Raw genomic sequence first — 17,054 nt, forward strand, 5'->3', positions numbered from 1 at the left:
TATATGTGTGTGTGTGTGTGTATTCAACCCCCTCCCTCCCCCCAAAAAAATATATATATATATTCTCCCAGGCCATCCCTTTGGCTAAAATTTCAACACACACATAATTTATACTCACTGTGTTACTGCACTATAATGCTTTACTTCAAATTTAACAAATATTGTCATTAATATATTCCCAAGGCTTGTTTATTTGTCTCTTTTCTCTTTTTAATATAACTAATGTTATTAGCTACTTAATATATGTATTGTTTTATTGTACTTTATGTTCTATATAATGAAATACTTCTATTGCAAATGAGAAAAGAAAAACCATTTATGGTGAACATGAATTGTCATCAGCTGCTTTTCTCTTGAGATACCATATCAATTTAAACTTTATTAAGTAAATAGAAGAGAGTTGTGGAAGAGACTAAATAGAATTTACAAAATTAAAGGTTTTTGAACCTCTTTACAGAAAACCTCAAATTTAAAAATCTCACTATAAAAACCAAGCTTCATTCAGATAGGTCTAAGAGTGACAAGTGCTCAGGGAATATGTGGTCATCCATGAAATGAAGTATGTATAGATTTCTTTGTTGTTTAGACAAAGCCCTAAGTGCCAAAGGTAATTTTAAAACATTAAATAGCCCTAGCTGGAAATTAACCTTTCCCGTCATAACTAGAAAACCATATTATCCAGCCTTATGAGGTCCGTGGCTTGCTGAAGAATTTTTTTCTGTGCATTTGTTTATATAAAAACATTTTCAATACACACTGTTAAGCCAGAGGTTGTGGCACATGCCCGTAGTCTCTGCCCTTGAGAGGCTGAGGCCGGAGGATCACTTGAGCCCACAAGTTCACGATCAGCATGGACAACATCAAAACCAAACCAAACAAGCAAAACTTAAATCAGACTGCACTTAAATGAAAGTAACTAATACTCTTGGAGGAACTTTTTTGCTGTTCCAACTGTTTAGCTCTTGCCCTTGATAAGCATAAAAAAAATTCCTCATTTTCCTGTATTCTAAAAGTGTAGCCTGCCCTCTCTACAAGGGTGACCCTGCATTTTCTCAGTGTACAGTCTTTTAATCTGTTGGCTATTGCATAATCTGTTGGCTTTTAATAAGCTAAATTTCTCAATTCAGTTTTTTAAAACAAAGTTCTTATATTAGCAGTCATGTGGGTGAGCTCATTTTCCTAAGGAAGCAGTCAAGCAAACCCAAGACCTTTGCCTCTTCATTTTTTTTCCCCTTGGCCAGTCATTCTTTTAGAATCTGGTACTGATTATATTAAATAAACTTACAATTTTCCCTGGTGTTAATGCTCAAATGTGTTTTTTCATATTTGAGTGAAGAGTAAAAGCTTATAGTTTAAGATGTGATTACATCTTCAGTCACTTTCTCTTTCCCAAAATAAATAGATAAGATAAATACCTTAGGACGACCTCACTATTTTAAACTGTACATTTATAGAGTAGTTTGCTGTATTTAATCACTGTTAGAAGAAAGCTTAGCAAAGTAGGCTTTTGAGAAAATCAAGAAAAGCGTAACATAAGATCCAATTTTAAAGTTAGAAGCAGTATGTTCTCACTTATATGCAAAAGCTAAAAAAGTCCACTTGGTGGAAGCAGAGTGGAGCAGAGTGGTTTGCAGCGGCTGGGGAGGGCGGAGAGTGGCGAGGCCGGCAGGAGAGAAGGGAGTGGGCGCGGGCACAGCTGGGTGGGAGGGCCGCACTGTGGTGTTCTCTAGCCCACGCTTCGTGGTGGATTTCCCAAGAGCTGGCGGAAAGATTCCTGAGGTGCGAAACCTGTTCGAGGTGATGGGCATGCGAATACATCACTGTACCCGATGCGTATGTACAATAGTTACATGCCAATTAAAAGTTTAAAGGGAAAAATTAAAAGCAGCAAGGACGAGAAAGAAAGCACTGAGAGCAACAGGAAAAACCCTGAGCTGGGGGAATCTAAAGTCATAAAAAATGTGGATAAATGATTGAGTTGATGACCATATCGAAAGTGATAAATGAATGAAAATAATGAAAAACACATCATGAAGAGGATCACCATGCGTGAGAGACTGGGAGACTTAGAGAGCCATGAGGCCCAGTACCTGGGGCAGGCGAGGTACAGCTCCCACTCCGGTGCCACCTCGCAGGGCTTGACCTCAGGTGTGCACGGCCCCTCCCTGGCCCTGTCGGCGCCAGCTCCACCCTCCTGCAGGGGGCCTTGCACCGTCTCCTGGGGGCAGGGGGCTGCGCAGGGTTCCAGTCAGCAGGCCCCTTGCCTCTGCCCCACGCCGGGCCAGAAAGGAAGCTGCTGCCTCCTGCAGAGCTTTGTTTTGTTCTGTGTTCTTGTTTGCCTTTTTAAATTACTTGTTATAGATGGGGGAAGACTGGTTCATCTCTTCTCGCCTGCAGTCCTTTGGACCTTTCCCCAAGCCTTGCTGGATGTCCTCGGTGGCAGTGGCTACACAAAATTAAGCTCTTTGCACAGTTGTATTAATGAACTCTAATTCAGGAGTTCAACACTAGCCTTTAATGCCACATGATTGGCAGTGTCACAGCCTTAGAGAACAAGGCAGATAGGAGACTAGGGGCTTCCAGAGTGCGGTGAGTAGTGCTCTAGCTGTTCAAGCACTAGTAATGGCAAAGTATTTTAAACACACAAAACCTCTTCAGGGATTGTTTCATGCTGCTGCTTGCGTGCTCCCGCCTTCACTGTGTGTCTTACGCAATTCACTGTGGTTGCTAGAATACTTAGCCTGCTACATGCTTCATTCAGGAGGAAAGGCGAAAGTTAGGATTTTTTTTGTTTTAAATATTTTATGATGACCTTTACAAAGAAAAGATGAGTTCATTTATAATTAGTCATTACCTAGCTACTAAAAATGATGGGCTTCTGGCTTTTTTTCTTGGAAATGTGAAATGAGCAACCAGACCATAACAGTTCTTGGCACTTTTATTTTGCCAATAATTGGATTTTAAAATTGGCCCTGTTTTATTCATCTAAATGTTTAAATCTGTATTCAGCTAGTGACTAACGACCTGGTGAGATGGACTTTCTCAAAATACGAGGATACTTTAATATGGGAATACTTTATATGTTAATGCTTAAATTTTATTTAAAGAGGATGAAGCCTCTAGTATGTTTAATTTCCTTTAAACATTGTTAAAGGCAGCAGAAGTAAGCAATGCAAAGAAAATGTGGGCTGTATTGCTTCTCGGCCTTTGGCTAAGATCAAGTGAAAATGTGGGCTGTTTTAGTTACTTTTCTCACTGCCGAGACAAAACACCCAGCACCCACTAGTTAAAGGAGGAGAGGCTCATTTCAGCTCACAGCCTGTAGAGGCTTCATTCCACAGTCTGCTAGTTCCAAGGCAGGGTGGCCTGGCACAGGGGCATCGCACAGGAGCAGCAGTCCATGGCATGGCAAACAAAAGGCAGCGAGCAGCAAGCAGCGCCAAGGAGCGCCTGCCTTCCATCTTTTACCCCATCTGGGCCGGAAGCCTTTCGGGTGGTGCCACCCACACCCGGGATGGAGCTTCTATCTTCAGTAAATTCCTTCAGCCACACGCAGAACTGGGTTTAAGCCAATCAGTGGACAAATTTAGTACCACACACCCTTAATCCCAGTATCAGACATCCTAGATTCAGGCAGCTCCAAAAACCCCACCTAGGGCTGGGGATTTAGCTCAGCGGCAAAAGCGCCTGCCTGGCAAGCGCAAGGTCGTGAGTTCGGTTCCCGGTACCGGAGAAAAACCAAAAAAAGAAAACAAAAACAAACAAAAGCCCCACCTAGGAGTGCAGGAGGCTTTAGAGGCATCTAGACATAGAGCCATAACATTCTACCCCTAGTCCTCAAAAGACTCATGCACATCCCTTTATGCAAGTAGCATCTAGTCCATCCTAAGAGTTGCCAAAGTCATAACAGTTTTAGTGTTGCTGAAAGTCCAAGTCCAAAGTATCTTCTGAGATATAAAGCAAACTTTTAGCTGCCAACCTCTGTACAAATGAAAAGAAAGTGAAGCACTTCCAACATACAGTGGCATACAATAAACATTTCCATTCCAAAGGCTACAAATAGGGAATAAAAAGGAATGGAACCAAGCCAAGTCCAGAATCGAGCAGGGCAGACATTAAATCCTGTAGGTCCATGTCCAGCATCTGGTGCAATCTGTGGCAAGATATAAACTGCAAAGGGCTTGGGTGGCTCCGCCCCAGTGGCGTTGCCACTGGTTATAGCTCCCATAGCTTCTGCCTTGGGCTGGCTTTGCTCACTCCTTGCAGTTTCCCTTCGATAATCTACATTCCTGGCTTCTCCAAACGTCTAGGTTCTCTACTGCGTCTTTAGCTTCACACACTGCGCTCTGAAGAGCACACTGCCTGGCCTGCCCCCTTGTGAAATCTGGGTGGAAGCCTTCCTGACTGCACTGTGTGGATGATGCCAAGGTCTGCACCCGCTGGAGCAGTAGCCAGGCTTCTGTGTGTCTTGGCTGTAGCAGTTGAGAGCCTGGATTGCTGAGCGCTGTGAACCCAGTCCCGAGGAACAAATTCTCTAGGCTACCACCAATCTGGAATATGATGCTCGGGGTTTCTCTTCTCAAAGCAAATTCTTTCACCTTTGCAGTTTTGAGGCTGCAGAGACTGGAGTCCTGCTGGTTCCTGTAATGTCCTCGGGCCACCTTTTCTATTGTCCTATTCCTTTTCAGCGATCAAGTTCTCCTCTGCTCCATCTTTTTAGGCCGTAGTTTTACTAGAGCTTTCTTTCTGGACAAACTCAAAACTTTAAATCATTCTGTTGAAACTTTTGCTCTTGAGTCTCAATGTAGAGCTGACTAAAAGCCTCCAACAGTAGCAGTGCCACAGCCTCAACATTAGACTGCTTTGAAATTTCTTCAGCAAGATGAATTAGTCCACCACCCTTAATCTCAGTTTCGGGCATAGTCTCTGGACACAAGCAAAACACAGAAAAATTTTCAGCCAGAACATAACACATGTGATCTGGAGTCCAACAGCCAATGCAGTTCTTGTTCCTAACTGAAACCTACTGAACCTGGTCTTTATCAGCAGCATTTTTATCAGCATTCTGGTTTTCTGAGCTTTGATGGTAGCTTTGAATCTACCATCAAGTACAGCCTCATGCGTTCCAGCTCTATTTTTGTTTTTAAGCCGCCATCTCCAAACTTTTCCAAACTCTTCCTGAAAGCCATTTAGTTCCAAAGGCTTCTGAACCACATGGTCAGGTAGTCACAGCAGCAACCCCACTCTCAGTACCAAAAATCTGTCTTGCTTACTTTTCTTGTGGCTGAGACAAAATTCCTGACACCCACAAGTTAAAGGAGGAAAGGTTTATTTAGCTCACAGTTTGTAGAGGCTTCAGCCCATAACTGGCTGGCTTCAAGGCAGCTCAGCATGGCAGAGGGCCATTGCAGTGGTGAAACAGTTCATGGTGTGGTGGGCAGAAGCAGCAAGAAGCCAGCCTGCCTTTCCCTTTTACCCCAGCCAGGCTACCAGCCTTTTGGATAGTGTCACCCAGAACTATGCTAATTTCAACTAGTAGGCTAATGTAGTACCACACACCCTTAATTCCAGTAGCACATGCCCTAGATCCAGCCAGCTCCCAAAAAGCCCCATCTATGAGCACATGAAGCTTTGGGGGGACATCTAAGTACAGGCCATAACCGGCTAGTGGTACAGCTCACTGGTAGAGTGCTTGCCTAACGTGTGAGACTGCAGGTTTGACTGCATGCACTACCAAGAAAAAAACACATCAGAGCTAAAATCCAAATCAATTAAACAGTGGCAGTGCAAAGGAAACTTAATGAGCCCAGAAAACAGATCATGGAGATACTAAGTTCTAATAATTAATGAAGTAGTCAAGGTTTTTAAAATGAGATGGAAAAAAGGGCTTTAGCCAGATAGTTACAGTGAAGAATATCTCTCTTGTATTGTAAGAGAGTTACCCAGGTGTCCATGTTTTAAACTACAAAGAAACAAATTTTAGGAAAAAGATGACTTTTGACTGAGTCATTCTAGAAAAAGGTGATCCCAAGTGATAGTGAATATTTGAGGAAAACAGTTCATTTGTACTGCTAGACCATTTTTCTTGGTAAATATGAACAATCGTTTGGAATTTTGTGGAACCTAAAAGAACTTAAGAACAGAAGCGAGCTGTAACTTAGCTCTTTTGACAAGAACTGTGAGAAAGGTCTGAGGTTTGCCTTGCTGCCTAACGAGGTAGCCTGCAAAGCTCCATGGATGCTGGCAGAAGACAGAAGTCTCCTGGGTCAGACACAAAAGGCCAGTGTATTATAGCAATAGCAGAAACCAAACTGTCAGCGTATGCGCAAGTTCTGAGTATCAGTTCTCACAGGCAGTGTTTGTGCATGCAGTGAGCTGTGTTAGAGTAACCTTGGACATAACATTCTGAATCTTTAATAATGGACAGTGAGTCAGCCTGACCTCAGCTCCAAAGAAAATATTATACAGTAAACAGTCATTTTCTCTTGAGAGAGGCAATACCACTTTCTCGCAACTGTTTGCTGTTTAAATATCCTTGGAAAGGTAGTATAGAACAAAGGCTGTCATGGCCTCTGCTCACAAGATGTGCAGAAGTGTGAGAGACCATGGAGAATCTCTTCCAACACCTTTATAATATTACAAATGGAGGAGTGATAAGCAGTGGTCACATTTATTCCTTCTTTCACTCAGCTAATACTGAGCGCTAACCATATGGTAGTGAGCTAAGGTTTTGGTGGGAAGTGAACAAGAAACAGATCTGTTAGACAAAGGTTTCTGAAGTGTAACCTAAAATTACACTCTGGAGCTGGGAGAGAAGGTGACCCTTTGTTACCAGAAACATAGACTGCTTAGGTCTTTAACAGAAATTCACAGTGTCGCTGGGCGTGGTGGCGCACACCTGTAATCCCAGCACTAGGGAGGCTGAGGCAGGAGAATTGCTGCAAGTTCAAGACCAGCCAGGGCTACAGAGTGAGCTCAAGGCCAGCCTGAACTGCAGATCAAGACCCTGTCTCAAAAAAAGACAAAGAAATTCACAGTATGTCTCGTTAGAAGTGAGTACTAGTAATAATCCTAAAAATGAATATAGTTTGTTCCTGGTTAAGTGTTAAAGTTTGGTGCAAGTGAAAAGTAATAATGTATAAACTACCTCAATAGATTAAAGTAAATAACCTGTTATAGAAAGGACATACACTAAAAGAATAGCAGGTTAAATGATAGCATCATAAAGGGAAATTCAGTTATCACAGTTGCAATGTTTAGTCTTCCCTATTCAAAATAAAATTAGACTTACTGATTTAATGTTAACAAAAATCCATCCCAGCCGGGTGTCGGGGTGCATGCCTATAATTCCAACACTTAGAAGGCTGAGGTAAGAGGGTTGCTGCAAGTTCAAGGCCAGCCTGGGCTACATAGTGCATTCAAGGCCAGCGTGACCCTGTATCAAAAAAAAAAAATTCATAAGTCCCATAAGAGTAGTCTTTTTGTTTATTTAAACCTACTTTGTTTATTGAAAGGATTTAAGAAGGTTTGCAGAATGATTATAATAAGAGAACAGGGTGATAATTTGATATTCAGAGTTTACAAACATGTCCTTTGTAAAGGCCAGGCATAATAGTAGACAAGATCGGGCCCATCAGGGTGGTATGGCTGTAGACAGCCAAGTGTAATATTAAACTAGATATTTCCAGTGGACCTAAAGTTATTTAGCCGCTGGATAGGTTTATCTGATGGTCTAATTTAGTGCAGAGGTGAATCAGAGAATTTAGAACATAAATGTGTTAAATCAGTTCATAGATGGGAGCTGGATAGAAAGTGAAAGGCTGCTGTCTCGTGGAAACTGGGGAATTCAGTTTTTGTGTGGCAGTAACTGACCTACCGAGCCTGCGCAGAGACCCTCCGCTTCTGCAACGAGGGCAGCTCATAGGTCACGGTGCCCTGCTGGGGTTCACACCACAGAGCACCACTGGGACAGTGTTCCCATGGCATCACTGGAAGCATCATGTCACAGCTGTGTCACGCAGATGTAAGTGTGAAGCAAGGACACTCACTGCTGCCCCCCGGTACCTAGAGGTGCCCCGTGCAGGTAGCTGGGACAAAAGCAGGAGAGGCAGCTGTGGTGGTGGCACCTGCAGTCCCAGATGCAGCTAGTCAGGCTGGGAGAGGGGGCTGAGGTAGGAAGACCACTTGAGCCCAGGAGTTAGACTCTCAAAAAAGGAAAGAAAGAAAACAGTGAGAGGTTTCCTGTGTGCCCACCGCAATTGGTCTTTCTTATTCATTATTGCAGAATATTATCATTATTTGAGTTGTCTTCTCCTTTAAACTGAAAGCCCTATGAACATTTTATGAGCATGTTTGTATCATTGGCAGCTCTAATCATGTAGTAAGTGCTTTCCGAATGGATAGACCACTGACATTGCATTCATTATATACCAGAAGCATGTACTAATAAAAATGTTGAAATTTTTAAAATAGAATGGTTAGAAATAGAGCTTTCAGGAAATTCAGGGGGAAATTATCTTAGGAAATTCCAAAGGAAAACAGAAAATGGTAGAAGTATGAGTTTTTTGTGTGGTGGTGGGGAGTTTAGGAAGTGGAGCTTCTAAATCTAAACTTTGAAATATAATAAGTTTCATTACAGCAAGATGAGGCTTTGGTAAAAGAATAAAAACAGAGCAGAGTGAAATAAAACAGGGATTCCGGAAATAGGATCAGTTTTGCAGAGTGAACTGCAAGACAACCTGGGAAACAAGGGGAGCCCCGGAGCTCTTTACTGCTTGCTGCTGAAGGAGCCCAGTAAGCGCGTGTGCACATTATTTTAGGTGTGTATTTCATATTTTGCACCTTACATTTCAGACAGATCAACAGACAGAACATGAGAAAGCCCCGAAGATAGTAGCTTAGGATATCTAATTCAACTGTGCAGAGTAGGTAATGTGATCTGTTACACTGTTTTTAATAATCAGGCAAAAGGTTTAATGGTATTAACTTTAAAAGTTTATGCAGTGAAAAATAGAACTCAGGTAAAATGAAAGGCGCAAAATAGGAAACTGTGAATACAAAGAAAACCTTAATGTGACACTATATGTACGTTTCCTGAGGTGCCTCAGCTTTTCCAGATGGGGAATCGATTCTGAGTCAACGAGGTGTCATTTGTAGACGGCCGATCCGGCTGCAGGCAGAGGGAGCACCCGGTACTGTAGGTGCTTGGAAACCGGCAAGGTTATTTTGACAAGGGGAGTGAGGGACAGTTTCCTGGAGGAAGAGAAGTGTGACCCGAGCCTTAAAGGTGTCAGCGAGGGGCCACCTTGGGCAGTTGGCGGAGGGCGGTAGCATGTAGGTAGCCGGCACAGAGAATAACTTGCTAGTGCCCAGAGGCGGGAGAGGTAAAGCAAGCTTCCAGGGCGTGTGGGAAAAGAGCAGCTAAACTGCAGGCGGGAGGTGAGGAGGGTGGTTTCTTATATAGACTTTATTTTTTGGAAGAATCACATAAATTACAAGTATAAAATCAGTAAAGCCAAAGGGAAATTATAAAGTCCAGTGTTGCAGGGGCCGTGGAGGATGAGCACGTGCACAAGGTGGTGACAGAGGAAAGCAGCCTGCGCAGACTGCATGCGCCTGCAGTGCCTTGAAGTGAAGAAGTGGAAGAGCGGCCCAAGCGCGCAGTGGCTGAGGGTGATTGCATACACTGGTTAATGTCATGGAATTTTTTAAAGCCATCACAAATGGCTAAGTAGACTAGCTAAGTGCAGATTCATTATTCAAATATGCATTATATGTATGAATATATGTGGCAAAAAATGAAAGGGTCATTAGCAGTAAGAATGGGTAGGTATTTGCTGCAGAATTAATAGAATTTGGAAGTATGTCAGTGTTAGAACCATACAAAGAGTGGATTTTGGAACTTCTTAAGATACAGCGCTGTAATCATGACCTTCTTCAGCTACCTGATAGCCTCTTTGCCGCCTCGTTTTAGGAGCTAAGCATTGAGGAACAGTCGGAGTGTACTCAGGACTTTTACCAGAATGTAGCCGAGAAGATGCAGACTCGCGGGAAAGGTAATGCTTTGCCAGCCAGCCACTGTGGGGTCACTCGGAGCTGCCGGGCCACTGCTCATCGCTTAGCCCTTCCCCTCTTCTGATGGCCCAGCGGGGTTCCCACACCGTGCTGTAAGCCGCTCCGCTGACGCTCCGGGAGCTGGGCTCAGGCTTGGCAGTGCCTTTGAATGCCACCGTGTGCATCATGAGAGCAGCTGGATAGCTTATTGATAGGAATGCTTAATACCCGCGTTGTGGGTGAAAGTAAGATGGATTAAAACCGTTTGGGAAGCTTTTCTAACCAAGTCCCCCTTCTTGGAGTCAGCAGCGTGGTGAGTCATTGTTCGTGACGATGTAACCCTCAAGAGGGTCAGGGTGGGGGGAAAGGAGAGTCACTACTTAAGCTTTGGCGTTTAAGAGATTCTTCTGGAATTTGACTTCACTGATGTACTTACGATGTGTGTGTCTCTGAGAAATCGTGCCATTTGTGTACCTTGGAGAGAGTTCTGTGGTTTTACGGTAAACCTCAGAGAGATGACAGGGGCCTGTGCAAATATTCGTGGGATTCCACGTGCTTTACTGAGTTGCAGTAGGGAGGCCCACACTGAGGCCCTCCCACTCGGTAGACATACGCTGTGAGGTCTGTTAACACTGCTTGCGGGGGAAGTGGAGATGCTGGAAAAGTTAGTCTCAAAGGTTGAGGTAATTTTTTAAAGGATATTTTCAATAGTGATGAACTCTTTTCTGAGTGTGTGTCATATACAAGCTATGAACAAAACTTATGGTGAATGTTAATCTTTATTAATTGATTACAGTAAAAAAGTACATTGTCATTAATCCCCCTCAGAATATTCCTTGCTTTGCATACACACATGCTGTCATTCCTACCCCTTTCTGAAGCACTTCTGGAAACCCTCTTTCCTGTCAGTTGTGCTGCTGTGGCTGCCCCGATGTCCTCAATTCAAAGTGTGAAGCTCCTGTGATCACTTGGACTTGGAGGAGGAGCCAGGAGTCACAGAGTGCCAGGTCCGGGGGATGGGGGTGCACCTCATGCCTTTACGAGCCCACCTTTCCACTGGATGGCACTTGGCAGCAAGAGTCACTGTGCTTTTGATCACATCTCAAAAGACCCTCATGAAAGAGGACTTGCAGAACTGCTTCAGAAAGGGGCAAGAATGACAGGATAAGTGTGTATGAAGCAAGAAGTATTTTGAGCGGCATTAGTGGCAATGTGTCTTTTACTATAATAAGTATTTTAATGTAATATTCTCCATATATTTTCATCACCTTTGTATTTCTAGTAAACTAGTAAGCGTACTAATAAGTTAGTTTTCTGCTATGTTGAAAGTACTCTGAAGACTTGCTCTTTATTTAAAATGTCTGTCCTTCTCTTGAGCTTTACATCCATTTGTGTATTTCAGTGCCTTCAGAAAAAGTTGAGAAGATAATGGATCAAATTGAAAAGTACATTATGACTCGTCTCTATAAATACGTGTTCTGTCCAGAAACTACCGATGATGAGAAGAAAGATCTTGCCATTCAAAAGAGGATCAGGTCATTGTTTTGCTTTGTCATATATTTACTCCCTATCATGGAGGAACATACAGTGGGAAAACAAGCACCTTGACTTTCAGACCCTGCGGGACAGTAAGAGCGAAACTGCCCGCCATGCCTGACATGCAGGCCCTCCGTGCCATCCGGAAGAGAGGGTCTGGATCATCCTGCTTACCCATCTGACCCTAGGCAGCTTCAGCTAAGAACCGTGTTTGGTGTTTGAGATTGTTGCAAATCTCCAGAATAGCCAAGAGACAGGAGGACTGGTTTCCATGTCTCCTTGTACTGCCCATCGGGCAGGAGGCTGGGGCTGCCACATCAGCGCAGTGATACTCCCTCCTTCCGCCCACAGGGCAGAATACGTGTTACTATTCAGCCATCCCTCCGGTCTCTGCTCTCACCGGTGCCCAGCCTTCCGGGGCCGCAGAGTGGGAACCTGCACTCACATTCCGGTGACATTGGGACACCTAGGACCGGCCACCTTGGGGGGTGGGCCCCGGTCTGAGGCGGGTCTGCGGAGGACAGGGGCCCAGGACCCGACATGAGGTCTCAGACCAGGGTCTGTTGGTCAGTCTGTCTGTCCTGGGACCTGTGCCACAGAAAGTGACGAGTGGGCGGCGGAGCCTGAGGGAGGAGCAGGAAGTAATAGTGGGGGCCGGCGAGGTGCTGGGGAGAGCAGCGCGAGCAAGGCACATGCCGTGAGGTTGGGCGCGACCTGGAAGCCTGCCGCGGTTCAAGCCCAGGGGCCGTGTGCCTCCCGGCTCCCACATGGCTCCATGTCCCCAGAAAGGCGGCAGTGGTACCCGGCGAGACCTTCCACATGGACTGCTTCTCAGGCTTGGCCGCAAAATCTCCTGCTTGTTTTTGTTTTGTTTTGTTGTTTTGGTGCTGCTGAGGATTGAACCCATGTACTGAACTGCACTCCCAGTCCTTCTTTTTGTGTTTTAATTTAGAGACTGGACCTCACTAAATTGCTAAATTGTCCAGGCAGGACTTGAACTTGCAATCCTGCCGCAGTCTCCCAGAGGGCTGGGGTGACAGGCGTGTGCCCCCTCACCTCGCTTCTGCTTTCAGCCAGTGAAACCATCTTCTGTTCTTGTGGAAGATGAGAAGAGTCTTACTTTAGGGTTCTAGCTACTTTGTCTCAATCGGTGCGGGACTTGGGTGGTGGGACCGGGGATTGCCTGCTGATGGCCCCCGTTTTCCCTCAGCTGAAGGCGATGACAGGATAAAGGGCCGAAGTCTGTCCCAGGAACTCCCCTTTACTGTTCCTCTCTCTGCAGGGCGCTGCACTGGGTCACACCTCAGATGCTTTGTGTCCCTGTTAATGAAGAAATTCCAGAAGTTTCTGATATGGTGGTGAAAGCGATCACAGGTCAGTGAAACTGAGAGATTTGGTACTTGGATACTTTCCCCCTGAGGTTAACATTTTATTAGTTGGTGTTACTGAGCACAAAGTCATTAAATATTTCCACACTGCAGATGGCCCAGGGACGTGGGAGTGTACTAGAAGTGATTTGCACGGGGTCAGTTTAATGAGTGGGATGCACTCAGAATAGCAGGTAAACTCCTTTTCCCCTTCATTTTTAGTGATCAGCGTCCCAGTTTTTTAGCAGTGAACTAGACTAAGGTCAAATCCAACCAAAGTGAATTTCTGAAGACTCGGTCACATTTGCATATTCAAAATATTTGGGGACAGGAAGGAAACTAGCAAGGCCAGTCGTTCCTAAACCAGAAAGACACTACCACGATGCCGCTGACGGGTTGTCTGTCAGAAGTGGAAGTGTGCTTTGGCTTATTTTTTCTGGTTTGATCAAGAAATAAACGAAGTAGCACAAATTCCTGTGCCTTTGCCATTCTGGACAGGGACGGGCTCCTAGTAAGGTTTCTGTGTCTCATTCATAGGAAAGGCCAGCAGCAGTTCAACAGAGAAGGTTAAAAATGCCTAATGTCGAGGATAACCACCCTTGGCCCCTTCCCCTTAACTAGGGAGAGGAATTGGAAAGGCTGGCTCTGTTAGACATGCCAAATGAAATTGCCTGCGAGGGGAGGGGCCAGCTGTGTTAGCAGCTTGGAAGCAGGCTGTGAGGAAGGTGCCTGGGCTTGTCAGCCCCAGGGGCTCGCCGAGCTGCAGGGAGGAGTGCGGGTCTTAGGGGTCCAGATGAGCTGCGTGTTAGCAGCTCTGCAAAGGAGGCCGGACTTGCGCAGAACTCCGGGAGGATGGGCTTAGCAGGTCTTCGCCCTAGGTCTGCTGTTTCCTGGAGTGATTCTTCCACATGGGCAGGTTCTGCTTCTCTTTGTATGTCCTCACACTTCAACTTCTGTTAGGAAGTAAATTTTTCTTTATAATTTCCCGTGCAGTTTCTGAAGATAGTCTAATTGTCCTAGCTGACTGCTGTCATCTTTATTCCTCCAAGCTTTTCTACAAGTCTACCACAAACCCTGTGAGCTGAGTTACTTGAATCAAAACCCTTCCCTATCTTTTGACCAGGGCCTCTATAAGAGATTTGGGGTGGGGATGTCCAAAAGCCTGGATAGTGACTTTGAACCTGTGCATGTGTGTGGGTCCCCCCCCCCCATAGTTAATAAAAAGTTCAAGACTGAACTGTTTATATTTACAGTATCCCTCAGGAGTTTATGTTGGGGACCTCTTTCTGAAAATCACACGACAGATCTCATGAAACCAGAAATGACAAGTGCCAAACCATTGTTTACTTTAAAATGTAAGCAAAAAAGAGTTGCATTATATCAGTTTGTTAATATATTTTGAGAGGTGAAACTTTGTTCTCAAGTAATTTGCCTTTGTGGTTCAGAAAGTCTTTCGATAGCAAAACGTCGGCAACAAAAATGTAAAAGCCATCTTGTCTTTCTCTCCCATCTTCATCCCTGTGTCGGTCAGGCCAAGTATGGACAGGATCTGTGTCTGTGAAGACTGCAAGTTGCACGGCCGCTTTCTCTCTGACCTAAAATCGTTTGCCTGTGTACAGAGCGGTCAGAGAGGACAGCAGCCGACAACGGCAGTCCTCAGTGTGAAGGTTTTAGGTTCAGGTCTCCAGCAGTCGGCCTTCTTTGTAGATAATGCTAAACGAGGCCTTCTGCGTCTCAGTTGACATCTCTCTAAAGGAATAATCCATGAGAAGAGTGGAATCCTGTTTGCCCTTGGTTCCAGTCTTGGAATTTGAGGCTTCCAAAATGACTGTCTTCATTGTGGGAGGCGCACAGTGGATGAAGATTGGGAGACAGTTGAGCGGACAGTATGCGGGAGCAGGGGCCGCAGCAGTTACCGCAGATCACCTGGTGCCCTGAAGTCACAGAGAAGTGGCCAGTCCTCCCCCACATTTTTCCTCTGGTGGTTAGAGGACAGAAATTCTAAAATATAAAAATACATATTTTTGAGCCAGGGATAATGGTACGCACGTGTCATCCCAGCACTCTGGGAAGCTGAGGCAAGAGGATGCAAGTTTGAGCCCAGCCTGGATAACTTAGCAAGACCCTGTCTCAAGGTAAAATTAATAAAGAGCTAAGGATGTAGCTGAATACAAAGCCCTGAGTTCAGTCCCCAGTAATTCCAAAAGGAAGGAAAAAAGATAACAAGGAATCTGAGAAACCCGTCCTCAGCTTCTCTTAGCTCCAAGAGTCGGGTACGAGGCGAGTGTCAAGGCCTGTAGTTGATGGCAACATTTGCCCTTTCTTGTTTAGCTCCACCTGTTAGAGTATCTGCTTAGCCAAGGGGGCCTCCACCCAGGCAAGGTTTTCAGCCAGCCACCGGTTGCCCCCCGATAGCATTTGGCAGCACCTGGAGGTGAGGCCCCAGCACCTGCTCTTCACTCATGAGCGAGGCTCCTAGGCCCTCGCTGGAGGTGCTGCTGAGTGTGCCGTGAAGGTCGGACTGGCATCCCGTGGGCACTGAGCATGCTATAGTGTGCAGCGCAGCCCTCCGCAGCCGGGTCTGCAGCCCCCTGCGCAAGTGTGCAGAGAGCGCTGCGGGCGAAGGCCGTGCCTGGGCCGCGTGGAGTCGGGATTCAGAGCTCCATTAAGGGCAAGCCTAGGGCAGCTGAGGTAGCGCACATCTGCCCATCTCTCCTCCTGATGATAAGTGAAAGCCTTGGATAGGAGACATAAGGTGATTATCTGTAGCCTCTGGGGAGAAATAAGCAGATTAGAGAGGGAAATGGTTACTTAGAGAACAGCTCCTGGAGCAGTGAGTTTCCTGTTACTGGCTCGTCCTCCCTCATCACCTAGCGTCGGGGGCAGTGCAAGCTGCAACGCTGCATTCCCCAGCGCGCATCCAGAATGACTAAGAGCAGCTGCTCCCAGGGCCTCACAGGAGGAAGGCTGTGGGAGAGACGCTGGGCACTTGCTTCCTTCGGTCTCCTCTTCTGCTCTCTTCCCTGTTACAGGAAGCCCTGCCCCAGGGATGAGCGGCCACACACGCCCAGATAAGAAGGAATTGAGAAAAGATGAGTGAAAAAGTGGTGCAGGTTTAAGTAGGGCAGGGGTGTGTAGCTCGTGACACAGTGCTGCTTAGCATGCCCAGAGCCTCTCTCTCTCTCTCTCTCTCACACACACATACACACACACAGTTTCGAGGCTAAAAATCAGCAGTACAAAGTGGAGAACTACGGAGGATAACTGAAAGTAGTAAAAAGGGCAGAAAAACTCTTCCTACTCATCCAGTTCTTTTTTCATAATAAATTCTATTTAAGCAGAACAGAGTAAATGCACTAAGGCATAATAACAACAGTTAGAACCCAGAATGAGAAGATTAAAGTGACCAAAAGTCCTGTCATTGCCACAGTAGTAGGGAGACTGAAAGCCCAAGTCAGCCCACCGAGGCCTCTGCCTGCCCTGGCAAGTGCGTCCGTTCCCCTCCTCTGTCTCCTGCACCCATTCGTCTCCGAGGCTGTGACCCCGAGGTCCCCAGGTGGCCACCCTAGACACAGCTCAGGGCAGATCGGCCGGTGTGCCCCAGAACCTGGCCTGGGCCCAACTGCTTCCTCCTGCCAGTGGCGCATGCCTGCCGTCCTCCTGCCCTCTCCGTGATGCCCCGGCTGCTGAGCTCACACGCAGTCACAGGCTCCCCCGACCCCGAGACGCCTGCTGCTTGTCCTCTCCAAATCTCCTGGGCTTTGGCAGAGGCTCCGCGGTGTCCTGGTTGGACTTAGCGGTAGGCAAAGGCCGTGAGTGTTCTCTCTGAGAACTAAACTGCTCTCTGGGGTAGACATATACCCTCACATTATCCCTCTGCTGGAAGCAAGTGACACGTGTCATATGCATCCTGTGGAGATGTCCATCCTGCGAGGACTGGCCACTGCAGACCCCGGTGTGCTGGAGTGCAGTGCCTGCGTCCTGATCTCCAGTACAAAAATGTTTTGCAGGGGCTGGGGATTTAGCTCAGCGGCAAAGCGCCTGCCTGGCAAGCGCAAGGTCGTGAGTTCGGTTCCCGGTACCGGAGAAAAAAAAAAA

The 17,054-nt window shown here is 46.0% G+C and overlaps 1 protein-coding gene across 1 annotated transcript in view; it reads left to right on the plus strand.

Annotated features, from left to right (window-relative positions):
* The window catches only part of Rabgef1 (RAB guanine nucleotide exchange factor (GEF) 1), a gene marked incomplete in the record, with an annotated part of 67,413 nt that overhangs the window by 45,705 nt on the left and 4,654 nt on the right, over positions 1–17,054 (plus strand). The window contains 3 exon segments of the mRNA XM_005396718.2: positions 9,974–10,055; positions 11,456–11,588; positions 12,872–12,963. Of these exon segments, the coding sequence (XP_005396775.2) occupies positions 9,974–10,055; positions 11,456–11,588; positions 12,872–12,963 (307 nt within the window).

Source organism: Chinchilla lanigera, unplaced genomic scaffold (assembly GCF_000276665.1).
Source record: "Chinchilla lanigera isolate Chin_1 unplaced genomic scaffold, ChiLan1.0 scaffold00055, whole genome shotgun sequence".
Taxonomy (NCBI): domain Eukaryota; kingdom Metazoa; phylum Chordata; class Mammalia; order Rodentia; family Chinchillidae; genus Chinchilla; species Chinchilla lanigera.